The sequence below is a fragment of the Ambystoma mexicanum genome, chromosome 5p (assembly GCF_040938575.1).
Source record: "Ambystoma mexicanum isolate Mex_15411 chromosome 5p, UKY_AmexF1_1, whole genome shotgun sequence".
Classification (NCBI taxonomy): Eukaryota; Metazoa; Chordata; class Amphibia; order Caudata; family Ambystomatidae; genus Ambystoma; species Ambystoma mexicanum.
This window is the reverse complement of record NC_090930.1, coordinates 1,145,319,897-1,145,337,142: the sequence shown is the minus strand read 5'-3', so window position 1 is coordinate 1,145,337,142 and position 17,246 is coordinate 1,145,319,897. Positions and strand designations below refer to the sequence as shown.

Here is a 17,246-nt window from a genome sequence, read left to right as displayed (position 1 = left end):
TTTCTCATTTCTCCAACTTTTGTGACTAGCCGAAAATGGCGTGACACCAATACCCTTCCTGTCCAATATTCTTGTTGGCCATCCTGGGTCGCCTCTGACATTTATTTATAATTTTCTACATTTTGGCTGCCCTCCCCATGTTTGTTCTCTGCACCATTGGAATCTGCTTGGAAAGGTTCCTCTGGAGCCGTATTCCTTTAACTTTTGGCTGGTGGTCCCTCTCCTGGAAAGACACAATATTCTTTTTGACTGTCTTGGTCTTGATTAGTCCGGGGAGTACTCGAACATGACTGGATGCAAGTATCCCACTTAATGGGATACTTGTAGCCCATGTACAGGCTACACCCCTTGGGTGGCTCTACAGAGCACCATGTTCAAATCCAGTATGGTGCTCAAGGGCCAGGCTAGGATGCCCATGTTGGGTGATTGTGAAACACATAGGGACCTACTGGGGGCTTTCGTCACCTGACCTGATTGTTGTCAAGGAAGTCAGCCCTCTGTGGACAAAATGGAAAATGGAAGACACTGGTATGCCCTAATGTGCCTGGATAAGACTAGTGTGATAGGGTGTCTGGTGTTTTATCTGGGAAAACACACCCTGACCGAAACCCAGGAGCAGACCTGCATAGTTGGACTGTGGCAGCCCCTATAAATTGAGCGGTTACCAACATTACCAACATGGCTGCATTCATAAGAACGGAGGCCGTTTCCCCCTTGGCTTCTACTCGCCCATAAAGAAAGAGGATGTGTAACATTATTTTGTTTAATGCTTTCGGCAAGTCCCTGGTTGATGCCCAAATCAAAGGACTCTGGATTTCCCATATGTGCAGCACATTCAAGACAACTCCTGGCGGTGGAGATCTGATGGTATCAGCGCATGACAGGCCCTCTGAACCAAACAAGGACCCTGCTGCAGTGCCTTGTTCCCCTACCGATGGCTTGCCCTCTAAAAGCCTGCAGTGTGCACTGAGAGTCCCAGTAACCTCACAAACCAGCAGGTTTGATTGTTACGCTGTGGATTACACACTTGCTAAGAATTCACTTCAAAGAAAAATGGTTCCTGCAAAAGGGACATCTGTTGGTCTCTTGCCTTCATTGGATCACTGTACCAGCACCCAGAGCCTTTGCCCCCCTGGAACTGGAGTAGTCTTCCCTACCCCGAGCAACAGTAGATAACGTATACATACACCTTTAACTTTCTGTGAGCATGTCTTTACATGCTTGTTTTACTGTATTTCTGTCAACCCACTCACCTCTGAAGGAGTGTGCCTTGGCCACTGCTATAGCTTGTCTGAGTGGGCTACAGACACTTGGAAGTCATCTTTAACTTGGGGGTTGACGTTGCGGCTTGAACACAGGCCACAGGAGATTCCTCTTGAGACTTGGAACCTTGTGAATGTGAAAGATATCATGCTAGCTCACCGAAGGGAATTGGAGCGGGCAGGAGAGGAATTGAAAAGGGATAGGTGAACAAATCAGAACGTTCTCTGCAATAGAAAATGATGCATTTATTTTAAAAAGTAAAATGTGTTGCAGGAACCAATAGAAAATATATTATTTGCCCTAAATGCATCATTTGGGATATAGCCAATGAACATTAAGCCTGACTGGTCTTAAGTGGAAGGATATTCTGATTAAATGTGTCTAAAAAAAGATGTGTGCCGTCTCTTCCTCTGATTGATGATTTGCCCCTCCAGTGATGGATAGTTAACACATTACATGATACTAGTTTAATTTATGTTGGTCACCAAGGACGATGCAGAATATGGGCCTCAATAGAATTTACATGACAATTTTTTTCGCGAGGTGTGCGCATTACCAGTAATCAAAGACTAGACTCATAACCTTGCAGCTCTTCAGTGAGTCAGAATGTGTGTTTATGTTGGTCAATCTGAAGCAGATTAATTGAATTTCTCTTATGTTTCAGCTTGCCATGACTCATCCAAGCCATCACTTGAATTTTGGAATGAACCCTGACCACGCCCGGAATTCATTATCGAATTGTGGCATTCGGCAACCCAAGTATGGGGATCGAAAGGTCCATTACCAGCACATGAGGAAAAGAGGTATGTTCACCTTTTCTGAAATACGTTCTCTTTTCTTAATTTTTCTGGCAACCTGCAACACTTAATATCTACAGCTTGAAGGGCATTGTAAAGTGTTCTTATACACAAGACTAAAATTAAGAGCACATGTGAATATCCATGTTTTCATGCCACCTCTTTTACTCTCATACTATTACCGATGTACAGCGGCATCTTATTTTGACGCTTTTTTTGGTCTGCTGCTGTCCACAGGGGGGTTCTTTTTCCGGTTTCAAAACTTGATAACATGTTTGTAATTCTCCCTGGGTTTAAATTAAATGATTTCCCTTTTTTCTGTTTAATTTGTACTGCCCCTCAAATGTGTAATAACACATCTTCTTAAATACGTTTTTGATTTAGGATTTATAAGCACAATTCTTATTTTATAGGAATCAACACATTGATCAATATCATGGCACGACTGGGACAAGAGGATCCATCCCCTTCCAAGTAAATGGTTTAACCTTTTTGCTTCTCCTAACCTTATTTTTCCTACCTTCAAGTACGCTTTGCATGAGTTGCATCTGGGTGTCTGTCCATTCCTTGTTTTTATGGGAACGTCTGAAAGCTCAATGTTTATTCGCACTGCATTCTGTCGTGTGGTTTCAGCTTTTACTAAGATTGCAATGATTTTGAGATGGGCTTTTTCTTTTCGGAGGTAGGCCATGGTACTTTGTTTGATCTCACCAATGCTTTTACAGTTGTATATCTGCTTGTGTTTGCTGATTTAGACTTGTTATAATCCAGCATTCCCAGGCTCATAGGAAGAATCTGGTTCACTGCTCGAGCATTCTGGTTTTTATAAGTCACCACCGCCCCAAAACTATGGGCCTAACCTACAGAGGCTTCACATTGAATCCTTCAGAAGGGGGTAAAGTCCTCAAATATCTACACCTGCGTGCTATATTTCGACTGGAACCTAGCTTAGTAAGGCTTTTTCTATTATGGATTATTAATTTGGTGCAGTGTTGGATGATTTATGCTAAATGTTTTTTCTCTTTTCATTAGGTATGCTTGCCTTCCTTCGGAAGCTTAACCCACTCATTTTTTCATGCCTCGTTCACATTATTTTGATTCGTACTTCCCAGCCAATGCTATTTTAAAATTATGACCTACTTATATTAACTATTCCATATCAGGTACCTTAGCTCTTTAAGGGAGCACAGTTGTCAAAGCTCAAATGTCTGAGTGCAGTAGCTTGAACCTTTCATAAGCTGCGCCACCTCCACATTCATCAGGCTCCCTTCAGGTCAAGCCTATTTTCTCCACCCATCAGGTCATGTACTGCTTCTTGTTCTGGAGCTCCCTTTATTTTTGGCAGCTAGACTAAAATCCTGATTTGCAATCCAACGGACATCTCAATGCTACCCTTCAACTAGTCTCCCTGCTAATTTAATATATTCTTGTCTTGTCCTGCTAGCCACATATGTCTGTTAGCATGTTGGTGGCTGAAGTGATTGGCAGCTCAGGAGAATGTTAAGTGTTTGCTGGTGAGTGTTCTCATAGTGTGAGTTGGGGTCTGAGCTGGGGTGGGTGAGGATGGCCGGTGGGTGTGCTCCATGTGAACTGACCTAGTCCACGTCCGTGTAAATATCTACTGCAAGTATCTGGAACCCAACCTTGTACATATGTATAATAAAGCGTACCTGGTTTTATACAAAGTGGCTCCACAGCTGGCCTGTGCCTAGACTATTCCTGCCCACCAGGTTACAACACTCCCTTCATCATCACACTCTTAACAGAGAAAACGATCAGGAACCTAAGGGTAATTTTTGACTCTGATCTGACCATTTCTCAAGTGAATGTGGTCATCGGGGGGCACCAACTACACAGACTTAGTGGAATACTCCATTTGGTTGAGTGCCACCATAAAATGTAAGCAGACGACGCACTGTTCCTGTCCAGACTGCACTAATGTAATGATTTGTGGGTTGGGCTGATCACATGTACCTATACAGACCTACAGTTGGTCCGGAATATGCCAACACAGATGTTCTTAGACTTGAAATGTTAGGGACAGGATACCCTGAGTCCTAAAAGGACGCCACTGACTTTCCTTAAAAGAGAGTGGATTTGAAACTGTGTGTAGTGCACTGGCTGTCTGGCATATTGGACCTATCTTTCTGGCAGATTGCCTGAAGTTGCTACTTCCCACCTCATATTCTGATATTAGAAACCCATGTCTAGGGTGCATGCCCAGATCTAGACAAAAGCAGACGAGGCATCCAGTTAGGTTTCATCATTCCTGACATCTGCAAGACTCTGCCTTCCAATTTGACTCCAGGAGAGCCACAGTTTCAGTAAATAAATACAAACCCTCCTCCTTGGAAGCCTTCCTCTAGTGACTCGGATCTACCTTTTGAGCAATCCGTGGTCAACTGGTCTCTGAATGGGCTACCTTCACCTGCAATAGAATTATCAGGAGGAGACCCCACTGAAAACCGAACACCCATCCAGGAGAGCGGATACCACTGGATCAAGACACATATGCTTCGAACCACAACAATTGCTCTCTGGAATCCTCACTTTTATCAAAAGTACAGCCCTGGTTTTCCCTACAGTTTTAGGAGTTGGCTGCTCCATGGGCATCTCTCGCTGTTGCTGCATCCAGTCTTTTTTCCCCATGCAAAACTCACAGCAGAATCTTTTACTGCACAATCATTTACCAAATTGGTGCAGCAAAATTCAAGTGCTAGGTTAAGGTGAGGCTATGTGGGGTGGGGTGGGTGGGAGTGTACTTTGGTGCGGGGGGGATTCCCCCTGCATTTTGCATTAAAAAAATCAGTAAAGTATTTGCAGAATCAGTAAAAAATCCATGGTGAGAAATTATACAGTAAAAATATATGGAGCTGCTTTTACCTATATTGTAATTGTTTATTTGTAAAGCACTTATACACAAGTGAAGTGCTTCAAAGGTCTTCAAGGCGGGAAGAGAACAAGGGAATACAGTAGTCATTCTTAGGCCTTGAAGTTTCCGCATGATCTAACAAATTAACTAGCATACTAAGGCATTTCTACTAGTGCAAGTGCATGACAGGAGGGAAGGAGAGAAGGGGGCGGAGGGGAAGGGACGAGCATACAATCAATTGGCTGCTGTCCTACGCCTAACAACTTGTCAGATAGTACAGGTGCATGAGAAAGAGTGTGGAGTGAAGGGGGGGGAGGGCGACACTCGGATTACTTACTGCCTTAAGAGGGTTTTCTGAAAGTCCCCATTCCTACGACTTTAGCAGGTAGTTTTATCTTCATGCACAAAGTCTTGTGCTTGTTGTAATTTGAGTGTTTCACTCCTACCCTTTCAACTCCTTTACATACTGACTGTCTTAGGTCATATTTGTCACCTTTCCTCTTATTTTTCATTTTCATCCTCCCCCTTAACCTAGCACACTGAAGCGATTTTTCACTGAATGCAGCACCATGTAAAACGCCCCAAAACATGTTTTTGTAAATGTATACTCTTAACCTGCAAATTCTGTTTCGCACAAATAGCTTCGTAAGAAATGAAGTTGAGGTCTTTGCTGTGACCATTGCCCAAGGTATAATTACAAATATTGAGAGGTTGCCAAGGAAAGACCATTCCTGCCATTCTCTAGGAAACAAGTGCATTAGCGGGATGGTTGCTTTAGACATTGTAACACCCTCACAGTCCTCCTTTTTTTAGAAGATTTTCATAAAGATATTGATATGGGATCCCCTGCGAGTTTTGCTTGGTGCTACCTAATTTAGCAAATATGCTGAAGAAAGGGGGGGTTCCTCTAGCCAAAGCTACATGCACCACATAACATGAAGTGGAGAAAAGTAAAGAGGGGAGTGGTAGCGCAAGGCCTTCACCCACATAAGCTGGGTAATTCAGACCGATATAGCAGTTGCTTCTATTAATAATTTAATGTGTGTTGTGTAACAGTGAAACAAAGGCGTTTTCCTCTAGAAACTTCTTCCTATGGTATTTCTGCACAGTGGATAAAATGGGCACAGCAATAGTGGTATTGTAGACAGCTGGAAATACTATATTTTCTACCAATAACCATCCTCCAATAACAAATGGGATGAGAATCAGCATTGCAAATACAAAGGTTCCTAAGGTCTACCATTTAGTCCTTTTGTCCTCAATGGATGAATTGCTTTGGAGTGATATAGCGGTATGCTTTTGCCGTGGCATATTATATTTCTCAAACCATAACTGGTAAGGCAAAGGCACAGGTCGTAATCCCACTGTAATTTTATGGACTTTTTTTTTAATTTTTTTTTTCTTTTTTAAACCATCTCACCCCTTTAGATAGTCCATTAGAGTTGGTGGGCTTGCCCACCTGGTCATCCTTCATGGAAAGGGATTCCTTTTCTTTGTTTGCTGATCCGCTTACAGCTTCCTGGGTCTCAGATTGTAGCGTGGTTCTTCTGTTGGTCCAACAATGTTTTTGGGTTCACTGTTTTTGCAAAGGTCACTAGTCCCACCACTAGGAGGGGGATTTATCTCCTTACCAGGCAATATACTATCCGCACGGGTGGGCAAAAAGGGGAAGGTGCACACTTCACGTGGCTGGAGCAGATCCATCTTCTGTGGCCACTGCATTTCACAGCAGTCTGAGTGGTTAGCAGCACCTGCACTGGTCCCTTCCACCTGAGCTGCAACCCAGACATTCGCTGGAAATTCTTTATGAAGATCCAGTCAGCTGGTTGGATGCTGTGTCCTGGCCCCTCCAGTGGTTTTGGCAATTTATCAATGACCTGTTTGCGGGGAATAGATAATGTTTTAGTCAGCTCCTAACAGTAATCTATTAACTGAAGATAAGGTACAGTACTCAAGCATTTAGGATCTGGCACACCCCACACATTAGCTGTGTGGCCCATCACCATTTCACAAGGAGACAATCCAACACCTAAATGCACAATATTTCTCATTGGGAGTGCATCTACCCATCCCAAGGCACTACTGGCGCATATATTTGCCAATTTATTCTTTACGGCATAATTAATTCTTTCTCATAATACAGTTGCTTTGGATGGTAAATAGTGTGAAATGTCTGCCTCATGACTAATGCCTTACATACCGAATCCATTGTAGTATTAACAAAATTAACACCGATGTCACTCCAAACTGTGTGTGGCAACCCAAAATTGGACAAATATTCTTTAACTAACACCTTAGCTGTGCTTAAAGCAGTATTATCTTTTAATGGGAATGCTTCTACCCATTTGCTGAACATACATACTATTACTAATACATATTCTTTCCTTGACATGGAGGCAATTCATGAAGTCCATTTGTAGGGCTTCAAAGGGGAACACCGGAGGTCTAAAATGGCCTTTTGGTGGAACTTCCCCTTTGCTAATATTATGAACAGCACAAACACGACTGCTTCTACAATGCACAATTGATGCTTGCCTTAATTTAGCAATGCTCCATACTGTAGTTAACAAAATAAACATGCCATCTGCTCCTACATGTGAGCGAACATGGGCATGAGACAACACTACAGGTATGTATTTGTTTGGCAACTTCCATCTGTGCTCATCCCATGAATCCACTCAACATCCAACTATGCATTCCCCATGTAATTTCCAATCCCGAAGCTCTTGTTCAGTGGCCTCAGCCTGTATAGTTCGCACTGTTTCAAGGATATTATCAGATATATTTTCCGGCTGCATCATATATGTAACATACAAAGGTGATACCTGGGACTGCGTGGTTACCTTTGCAATTTGGTCAGCAAAAGCACTGCCTTTCCCTATGTAATTTACAATGGCCTTATGGGTGTCACATTTTATGACTGTAATTTCTTTGGCAAGATCAATGCATACAATACATTTGACATTATTGTACCATGCTATATTCTCGTCCCATGTGCAGTTAAAAACCCTCTCAGGCTATAAGCGGCCAAAGTTGTGAGCTACTCCAAAGGCCATCAGTAAAAATATTAACTACGAGGTCATAGGCGCCCCTCTGCGAGAACGAACACAGCCCATTGACCTGTTCTTTGGGAAGGTACCCACTCGAGAGTCCGCAGCTTAAATACCATCTACAAGGCCATCCAGCACTGGATGGCCTGTAACTCTCTGGCTCTCAACTTAAAAAAGACTGAATTTATGATTGTTGCCACCAAAGCAGGTCTGAGTAAGCTAATGCTAGAGTACTCTAGCTTTCAAATTGCGGGTCACACTATTCTAGTCTCCAAAAAGGACAAAACCTTGGGAGTAGTTCTGGATGAAGAACTATCTATGAAGCCTCATGTGTCATATATCCGCTCCACATGCAGTCTTATTTCTAAACGTATACACTATATTCGCCCTTTCATCACCACCGAAAATTGTGCCTTGCTGTTTACAGCTTTAATCAATTCCAGGTTTTATTATTGTAACAGCCTATTGGCAGGAACTACTGTTTTTAACATTCAAGCTCTGCAAGTTACTAAGAATAACGCGGTACGAGCGACCTTTGGTCTCTCTCGACGTGCACATGTCTGTCAAGGGAAGCTCTACATTGGCTTCCCATTAAACAAAGGATTTCACATAAAATCCTGACACTGGCCCGCAAATGCCTGTCTCATTCATGTCCAGCATAATTGTCTGATCGTGCCAAGCTTAACATCCACACCAGAAAACTTCGGTCATCTTTGGCACCCCCATTTGTTCAACCAAGATTCTCTTCCTGCCCCCATGCGTCTTGTTAGCAATCTCACTTCATTCAAAAAAGCCATTAAAACACCTTTTCAACCTTAGTCTGGATTAATGATCATCCTTTTTTTTTCTTTCTACTGTCTTTTTCTCTTATGCCTTTGTTATCTCATCTTGTTTTGTTTTTTGTGCGTCCTGAGGGCCACGGGCATGTGGCGCTTTATAAGAATTTAAATAAATAAAATTATTCATATCATGGTCCGCCATTAACCCCTGAAACTCAATCCATTGTCCTTCTTTCCGTAAGTCACTTAAGTGGGCAATCCCTTTGGTTTCCCAATGCCTATGAAATGTTCCTGGAGCTCCTGGTTTATTGCCTGTAAGTCCCACCAGGGGAAAATGTATGGAGAAAGGGTCTGGGGTTTCTAGGATCTTCTATGCTCTTCGCCACAAGGCGAGACCTAATGTGATAAGTGAGGGGCGGTGGGGGATCTTCTGGTTCAGGATTTTTCTTGTCCATATTATCTCTTTTAAGTAGAATTGGCGCAATGCGGGTGGCAAGAGTATTGTGTCTTGGGAATGCTCATCTCCCAGCTACCTTGCGACAAACTGTAATTGGCCTGCTAATTATAATTGAAATTGTGGTCATTTTATTCCTCCCTGATTGTACTCTTTGTAGTGTGCTTAGTTAGGACAATTTTATTCCTACTTCCTACCCACAGGAATTCTCTAATGATCGTGTTCAGTTGTTGGAAGAATTGTTTGGGTATTTCATAGGATATGTTAGTGAAATGGTATATCAGGCGGGGAAGCACTATCATTTTCAACAGTGCTACTCTGCCCGGTATCCACGAGGGCAGCGTTTTCCAGAATGTCAGGGAAGTCGTGACCCTCTGGAGTGCCACCACTGTGTTTCAGTACGACGCAGCCGGGTCGTGGTGTATGTTAATTCCAAGCTAACGAAAGGAATTGCTTGTCCATTTTCGGCCCAATTCAGATAATTGTTCTGCTTTCCGCTCTCGTGCCTAGTGCCGCTAGGGGGGAACAAGCTGGACTTAACTGTATTGACACTAATGCCCAACATTTCATCGAATTCTGCTATGACATCTAGCAAGTGAGGTAGGTTCTCTCCTGGTTGGTTAACGTATAAGAGCATGTCGTCTGCATAAAGGGAGATCAGCTGGTTAGTGTTGTCGATACGTGTATCTGCGTCAGCGTATTCCTTCCTAAGGAAGGCTGCCAGTGGTTCTATATGCCAGTATGTAAAGCATTGGCGACAGTGGGCAGCCCTGCTTTGTGCCCCTATGAATCTCCCATTCCTCTGAGACCTGTCTGCCTGTTTTGACCCTGGCTAGGGGTTTCGTCTAGTTCAGCTTGATCCATTTCAAGAATGTGGGAACTATCCCGAAATGTACCGATACCTGCAGTAGCCACTCCAATCGCAGCAAATCAAAAACTTTTACCGCGTCCAGGGAGGCTACCTCGCTATCTCCTTGCTTGTGGTTAGTTTAATCGATGATGTGGTGTAGGGCTTCTCAGACTCCACATTGTGTTGCGGCCTGGTGCATATCCTATCTGGTCTGTGTGTACTATGTCCTTAAAACACTTGGCACCTTCTCCAAGTCTCCATGTGCATTATTGCCATGTGCAGTGGGATCCCCCTTATCTCTATCCTGATCCAATGTGTAATGCTCATTTCAAATATTACTTCATCTGTTGAATCATCTCTAAACATGTCATCAGTGATATCAGTTAATTTGCACTCCTCCCCATTGGGAATTATTATGGTCTTCTCTCATCTGTACCTTAATGCATCGCCCTTTCCCTTCGTACTATGGCTGCATCTAATTCTAAGGCGATAGTTTGTTCCCCCTCTTCGTCCGTATGTATCTGTGGTCTGAACAGAATACATTAGGTATCCTCAAAGTCCTTCCCAGTAAACCAGGTAGCCATGTTAACAGAATACCCACCCCATGAAGAAGTTCTGGTTCAATTGGCACACCTCGCAAAGCCATTTGCCCTGTAAATGTCAATATAAACGTGCCCACATTCATATAGTCTATCGCAGGATGGAGCACACTATACTTTCATTAGTGAAAGAAATCATCATATTAAGTTTTGTCATTAAATCTCTCCCCAGAATATTAACTTGTGTCTGCCGTGAATACAATGATGGAAGAGACATGTCACATTCTCATATCCAAACTGGCAATTCATCAGTAAATGGAACTCTACTTGTAGCTCCAGAGAATCCTTGGGCATTCATTGCATTTACTGACATTTAGTATTTTCCCTTGTATACATGAATAGATAGCCCCAGTGTCAACTAAAAATTAAAAGGATTTGCCTCCTATCGTCAATCACCCTTGTTTCCTCTTGGGGGGGGGGGGGGGGGGTCTGGTGTCACTGTTAGTACTGAACACATCAAGTCGCCCTGTGAGCGATTTTATTGTAGATACATACATACATACCCCTGTACATGTGAAAGGATTCCCTCCTACCACCGTGACACCCCGTATTCTAGGTGTCAAGAACTGTCCTGTGCTTGCATTCTGCTGTATCTGCATGGGGGTGCGCTGCGACTGCCCTTGCAGTGGGTTTAACGGTGCTTGCTGTGTGCACTGCTGTTGCTGTATTTGCAGCGCTTGTGGGGCTGTGCCTGATGCACTGTCTGATCCTGGGCCAATCCATCTCTAGCCTGTGAGCTATATGTGGAGGGTAAGCTGTCCCCCTCTTGAGTATTGACCATTCTGAATATACCATTGGCTCCCACATGTGCGCGCAATGTGTGTGGTCATTCCACACGTCCAACATATAGGAGGGCTACGTCTAATTAGTCTTCCTTGATAATCCTCCTTGCACATTCTGATTCTCATTCTGCCCACTCTGAAACCCAATTTGAGTGTTATGAAATCCATCCCAACCTCTTTAACCCTGTAACCCATGCCTCTGCCTTGGGGTATAAACCCACTTCCTCCTTGATTCATCATGCGCGGATTGTTCACCTGCAATATGTCTACTGCTTGCTGCGCTTCTAGCCCTTCTCCGCTAGTCAATACCGCTCCCTCTATGGCATAGTTTGACCGTTTTTTCTGGACCAACTTAGCTTCCTCAATTTTTCTAACATTGTCCTTCTTTTGATTCTTCTCTTGTAACAGTCGACAGTGATGCACTACAGTCAACTGTATTTCAGGCCATGGTTTTGCTTCCGTCCCAACTAATTTCTTAAGCTGCTTTTGTACCGGCTCAGGCAATATCTGACACAAAATGTGGGAAAATACAGCCACTGTTTTACTCTACGGCTCAGGCATTACAAGAGACCAACACTCTTGAATTTCTTGAATATAAGCAAGTGGATCTTCATCTTTCGTATTTCATGTCATAATCACAATATTGCACGCTAAGGGCTCTCCAAACATCTGCCCTACAGTTATTAAATGGTGCTCCATTTTGCTCTGTGTTTTGCTGTGACACTCGAATAGCCTGCTCTCGTCCAAATATCATCTGCTCTTTCCCCAAGAATAGCTGCTAGGAGACCCTTGATATTCCCCATTGCTAATGTATTTCCTGTGGTCATTTTTTTCGAACTCATAAATCCATTTTCCTGCACCCGCCGTCAAACTGGGAAGTGTGCACCTTAACTTATCCTTGTTCATCTGTGGCCATGGAATCCAGATCACCTTCTTACTGGCAGGGACCTTAACCGGTTCACATACGGCGGCGATTTCCCCCTCTCCATTGTATTACTGGACTTGGCTCCATTAATTCATTCTGAATGCGATCAATCTTGCATTCTCGCTGTCTCCTCTTCCTCTGATTCTTCATTTACTTCTCTTCGCTTTCTTGCTTCCCATCTAACACTTTCTTCTTCCCTTCCCGTTTCTGCTCTCCTTTCCCCGTTCTTCTTTCTTCCTCTTACTTTTGTCTCTGTAGCTTCTTATCTCTCAATGTCTGCGATTCCTCTTCTTCTCTCTTCCTATCCGGTCTATCCTGTTCTTCCATTACTCTCTGCCTGTTATCATACTTCCTTTGTTCCTCTGGCCTTTCTTCTTTCTTTTGTTGCTCCTCCTGATACAGCTGTTCTAGCCGCTGTCGGCTCTTCCTTTTCTGCTCATCTTCTGTTAATCTCTTTTCTCGCTCCCTGTCTTTACTATCTTGCTCATCTCGATCTTCCCTTTGCCTAACTTCCTCAATGCTTTTTCCATCTAGTTTAAGCAATATCTGTCCTCCCATCAATTTGTTCTATACAAGCGTTACCTCATCAGCTTTTTCCTTTCCATCTCTTAATTTCTCGTTCTATATCTGTTGATACATTGGGATTCTCGCCTTTCCCTTCCCTGTTTTGTAAGGCCTTAAAGGTCTCCTCTCTTCTCTTGGTCTCCTCTGGACTATTGTCACTACTATAAGCAGGCGGTTCGTATATTCGATTACTATACCCCGTCGCCGCTTTCAGTTCCTTCAATGGGTACAATTCTGCACTTTCTGTTCCAACGCTTTTTACTTCAAGCGAGGCAAGTGGTGCAGATGGCTTGGTTCCTTCCTCCTTACACTAATTAAGCATCTAACCCTCAGGTGGCAGATCCTTTCTTTCTGATAATTTTCCAAAGCTCTAAAATAGCTAACCTCTTCTCCAATTTATTTCCCATATACATAGCGTGCAAGTATGTGGTCATGTGTTGCAATACTGCTTTTGCCAGAGATCCCCCTTGTGGCCATGGCATGAACATCTCTTCTGCCGTGCCTTTCACCCATTCTACGCTATACTGTTTGGGCTTGGGCATGTGTTTTGGCAGGGTTTTTAGACAGGTGCATCAAAGGAGTAACATCTTCCATTGTGACAAGTCTCAATTGACTGTCAAAACAATAAATGAGTGTGCTCCAACAAATCGCCGCTCAAAACCCTCTATTTTCCAATAATCTCAGTCTATCTTTGAGCCGGTAACGACAACTTCTCTAGACAGATACTATATTTTCTCAGCCTTTTCTTAATATTTTCTCTTTTGTCGCTCTACGACACTTCGTCACAACAGAAATACAAACAGACCGACTAGTCGACTCTTCATTTATCCTCAGTGCTTTTCCTTATCTCTGCCCCTAAATATACCCCGATAGGGATTTAAGTATTTATCTTAAAGGCATCTATCCTCTGCATAGCCTAGGTTACTTTGACTGAAGTTTATAACGGCGACTTCTGAAATTCCCTTGAACCAGGACTTCTCGGTCTGATCTCCTTCTCTTATCTATATACACAAAAAACACCACTCATTATTTTTCTTAATCTATCCCCTGTCATTTTTTTAAGCTACTGCAATCCCATCCCCTTAATTTGCCATTCCCCTTAGTCTACTCACCATTCGTTCGGTATCGACTCCCTATCTCCAATCGACCACTTTCGCCTTCCGTCCACTCAGCGCCTGTGGAAACCAGGAGGGGTTTCGTCAGAGGGACCTGTTGTACCTGTATCGATCTTCTATATCGGCCGCTCTCCACAGGAAACCTTGCGATCTTCCTGCTAGATTGCGAAGGGCACTCGATCATTCGAAGCATTAGTCTATAGGTCAATGGGTCTTGTCAACCATCCGACATGCTACCACGTGAACCCTAGAGGCCCTTTTACTCAAGGTAACATGCCGTACTTATGGATGGGATGGAGAATACGTTCTCAGACTAAATAAGACCGACTCAGGAAGTTGGCAAATCACACTGTTTTAATGTCAATTGTCTAAAACAGGGAGTACAAAGCATGATCGCAATATATTTCATAAAAAATCAAATGTATATACCAAAAGTTTGTCATACATGACGTCCTACTACGTGGCACACTGAGGAAACCTACGGGAGATTGTGGTTGGCTTTAAGGGGACGTCTAAGTATACTTCGTATATAGGATATGATCGTGATTGGGTCTCTATAGTCGGGTGGGCACTCATGCCCTCCCTTAATGCAAGTCATAGTGCAAGTCATATTCAACAGTAATTAGAAACACAACACTTCATTGGTTCTCAAACTATAAGGCTCCTTGTTATACATCCTCTATAATTGGTTGGCACGCTTGTACCTTTCTGGAACATTCGATACTCTTGCAAGCACGTAACCTGGTACCCCAGGTGCTGGTGGGTGAACTTGACTGTGTCTCCCCACCCAATTAGTCTGCCGTTCACCTTCTTTGAAGTCGTCCTTGTAGTAGCTTCTTGTCTCTGGGAATATAAGGGAGCTCATCCACTCATTATCTTTAATCTGGCGCACCATGCTCCTAGTCTATTTTCATCCTCAGCTCTCGTGATCAGAGACCGTGAATTTGCTTGTATTCTAACATTTATTGGTATTTAATGAAGAAACTTGGCATCCTTGGTGTTCCTTCTTTGCAACTTTAATAAGGGATGCCTTGGCTTCTCACGTGTACTGTTCTTCCCACGCTGATAACCGGTTCTTGTCTGCTTCCAGTCTTTGACACCAAGCCAGTCAGCTTCTTTAGCCTTGCTTCGAATTCGAGCCTATTCTTTGCTGCGATACACAACTTTCAATCCATCTTCTTTCATAGTCTTGCTTACTAAATGATATCACTGAATGTCTAGAACTCTATATACATGTACGTTGGCAGCACCGCCTGCCGTCTATATACTATGTAGAGCCAGTCTTATGAATACTTGGACTACTTGTGTTACAGCATCTGTACAATTGTAAAACGACTTGTGTTTTCTGCAGTACTCTTCACACGTGAAATCTTCTTCCCCTCAAGAAAGTCTTCTCGGTTCTTTACTTCACCATCTGATTCTATATCACCTATATATCTTCTTTGATCATCCTTCCCAGTGCGTCACTCATCTTTGTGACATCCCAAGTTTCTTCTTTTCATATCTTCACACTTCTTCAGGCGCTGCTCTCAGGAGACCATCGGTCTTTCTGGGGTATTGCTCATAGTGTCTTCTCAACGGATACTTTATCTCAAAGACTCTTTGTGGTATGGGTACCATTGGTGTCGTTGCACATGTCGCAATTCCCGGTTTCCAGCATTAGGTTCGGGAGGATAGCTCAGCAGCGACATGCTTGTCTTGAATGCAAGACGAGGCGGAGGAACACAGGTTCGATCCTCGGGTCCGCGCTTAGAAACCTTTAAGTATTACGCGTGTTCTAAATAACCAAGTACTGCACTGTACTATAGACAAAATAGGGGCGGGACTTTCTCTAGAGGCTTCCGGCTGCTCCTCTACAAGTTATTTTGCATTTGACCTTCAATATAATTTTAAAATGAATTGAGTAGCTTTCCAACTTTGTAGAAATGCTAGACCATATTTACATACATGAATTCACTGAGACATTTATTTAAAGTATTGCAACAAAGTATGTAGCGTGCCTAAAAACGACTCATTATTCATGCAGTAGTTTAAAATAAATTAAGCCACACACTTCTTTTTTAGAGGCAAATGCTGCATAGGAACAATGTGGGATCTAATATGGCTTGAAACTTTATGATCTTTATCGATCAATATTTTCATTCTAATTGAAATGTTAAAAACATATGTGCTGCAATGTTATGCTATTGAGATTTATACCATCCTGCTCTACCATTCGCTTATTCTGCAGGCCCTCTGGTCGATCTGAAAGACAGTGGGGGGTGGTTGAGGTTAGAGGGAGAGAGTGTAAACTGCAAAAAAAGCGTTGCTGTTATGTTGATGCATGTAGACAGAGGTACCATGACTTTTGCATGCAGTTCTGTTTCTAAGGGTTCTGTGTCCAAAGCATAGCGGCATGTGTCTCCAAAAGGGGGCATTGTATGCCCATGGTGCTAGGATGCATTGGTCCAGGCTATGGTATGTAAAATGGCTGTAGAGGTTTAATGTTCTGAACTGATTTATTGGGAGGAGTGTTTACTTGTCATGTGTGGGTGGCTTAGATCCTATGCATGTTGTGTGTTGAATCATAGAACTTCATCATGTTAGTGCTACGAGCAGAGACCCTGATGGGCAGAAAAACCTGAAACCACATATAGCATATCATAACATGACATAGCAAGGCATGAAAGTCGCCACAATGCACCAAAATGGCCTACAACCTCGTGTCCTCCCAGCGCTGCTACAATTGGTCTCTTGCGGACAGATCCCTCTGAACGTTCTCACATTGCCACTGGTATTTCTGCTCTACTTGCTCGCTAGTTCTCTCTCTCTCTCTCTCTCTCTCTCTCTCTCTACCTCTGTCTCTCATGACTCCACTCAGGCTATGGGTTGTGGGATGCAAGAACATTTGCTTAAGAGAAATGGCTCTTGAGCTACCAAGACCTCAGGCACCCATTTCAACTTTCTTAGTATGTACCCGGGCAGTTTTAGTGCTGTCCCATACTTCACTTGCTCCCGTGCTGTGCTCAGTGGCCAGCTGGGATTTTGCCCAACGTGGCATTGAACTTAATTTATTAGATGTTGTTCATGCGATCCTGGTCATTTCTCCAAGTAGTGAAACCCAGTGTCTCCCATAAGCCTCAATCTTCACACCGCAACTCGCCATAATGAAATGTACCTCATCCTCAACCCCTTGCATGGTTCGAATGATCGGAAA

At 43.3% G+C, this 17,246-nt stretch overlaps 1 protein-coding gene across 2 annotated transcripts in view; it reads left to right on the top strand.

The window, feature by feature from the left end:
* Window positions 1–17,246, top strand: part of DROSHA (drosha ribonuclease III) — a 1,388,683-nt gene that overhangs the window by 1,023,198 nt on the left and 348,239 nt on the right. For both annotated transcript variants that reach the window (XM_069613610.1, XM_069613611.1), the window contains exons 18-19: window positions 1,928–2,066; window positions 2,474–2,534. In XM_069613610.1, coding sequence (XP_069469711.1) covers window positions 1,928–2,066; window positions 2,474–2,534 — 200 coding nt within the window. The remainder of the gene's footprint in view (window positions 1–1,927; window positions 2,067–2,473; window positions 2,535–17,246) is intronic.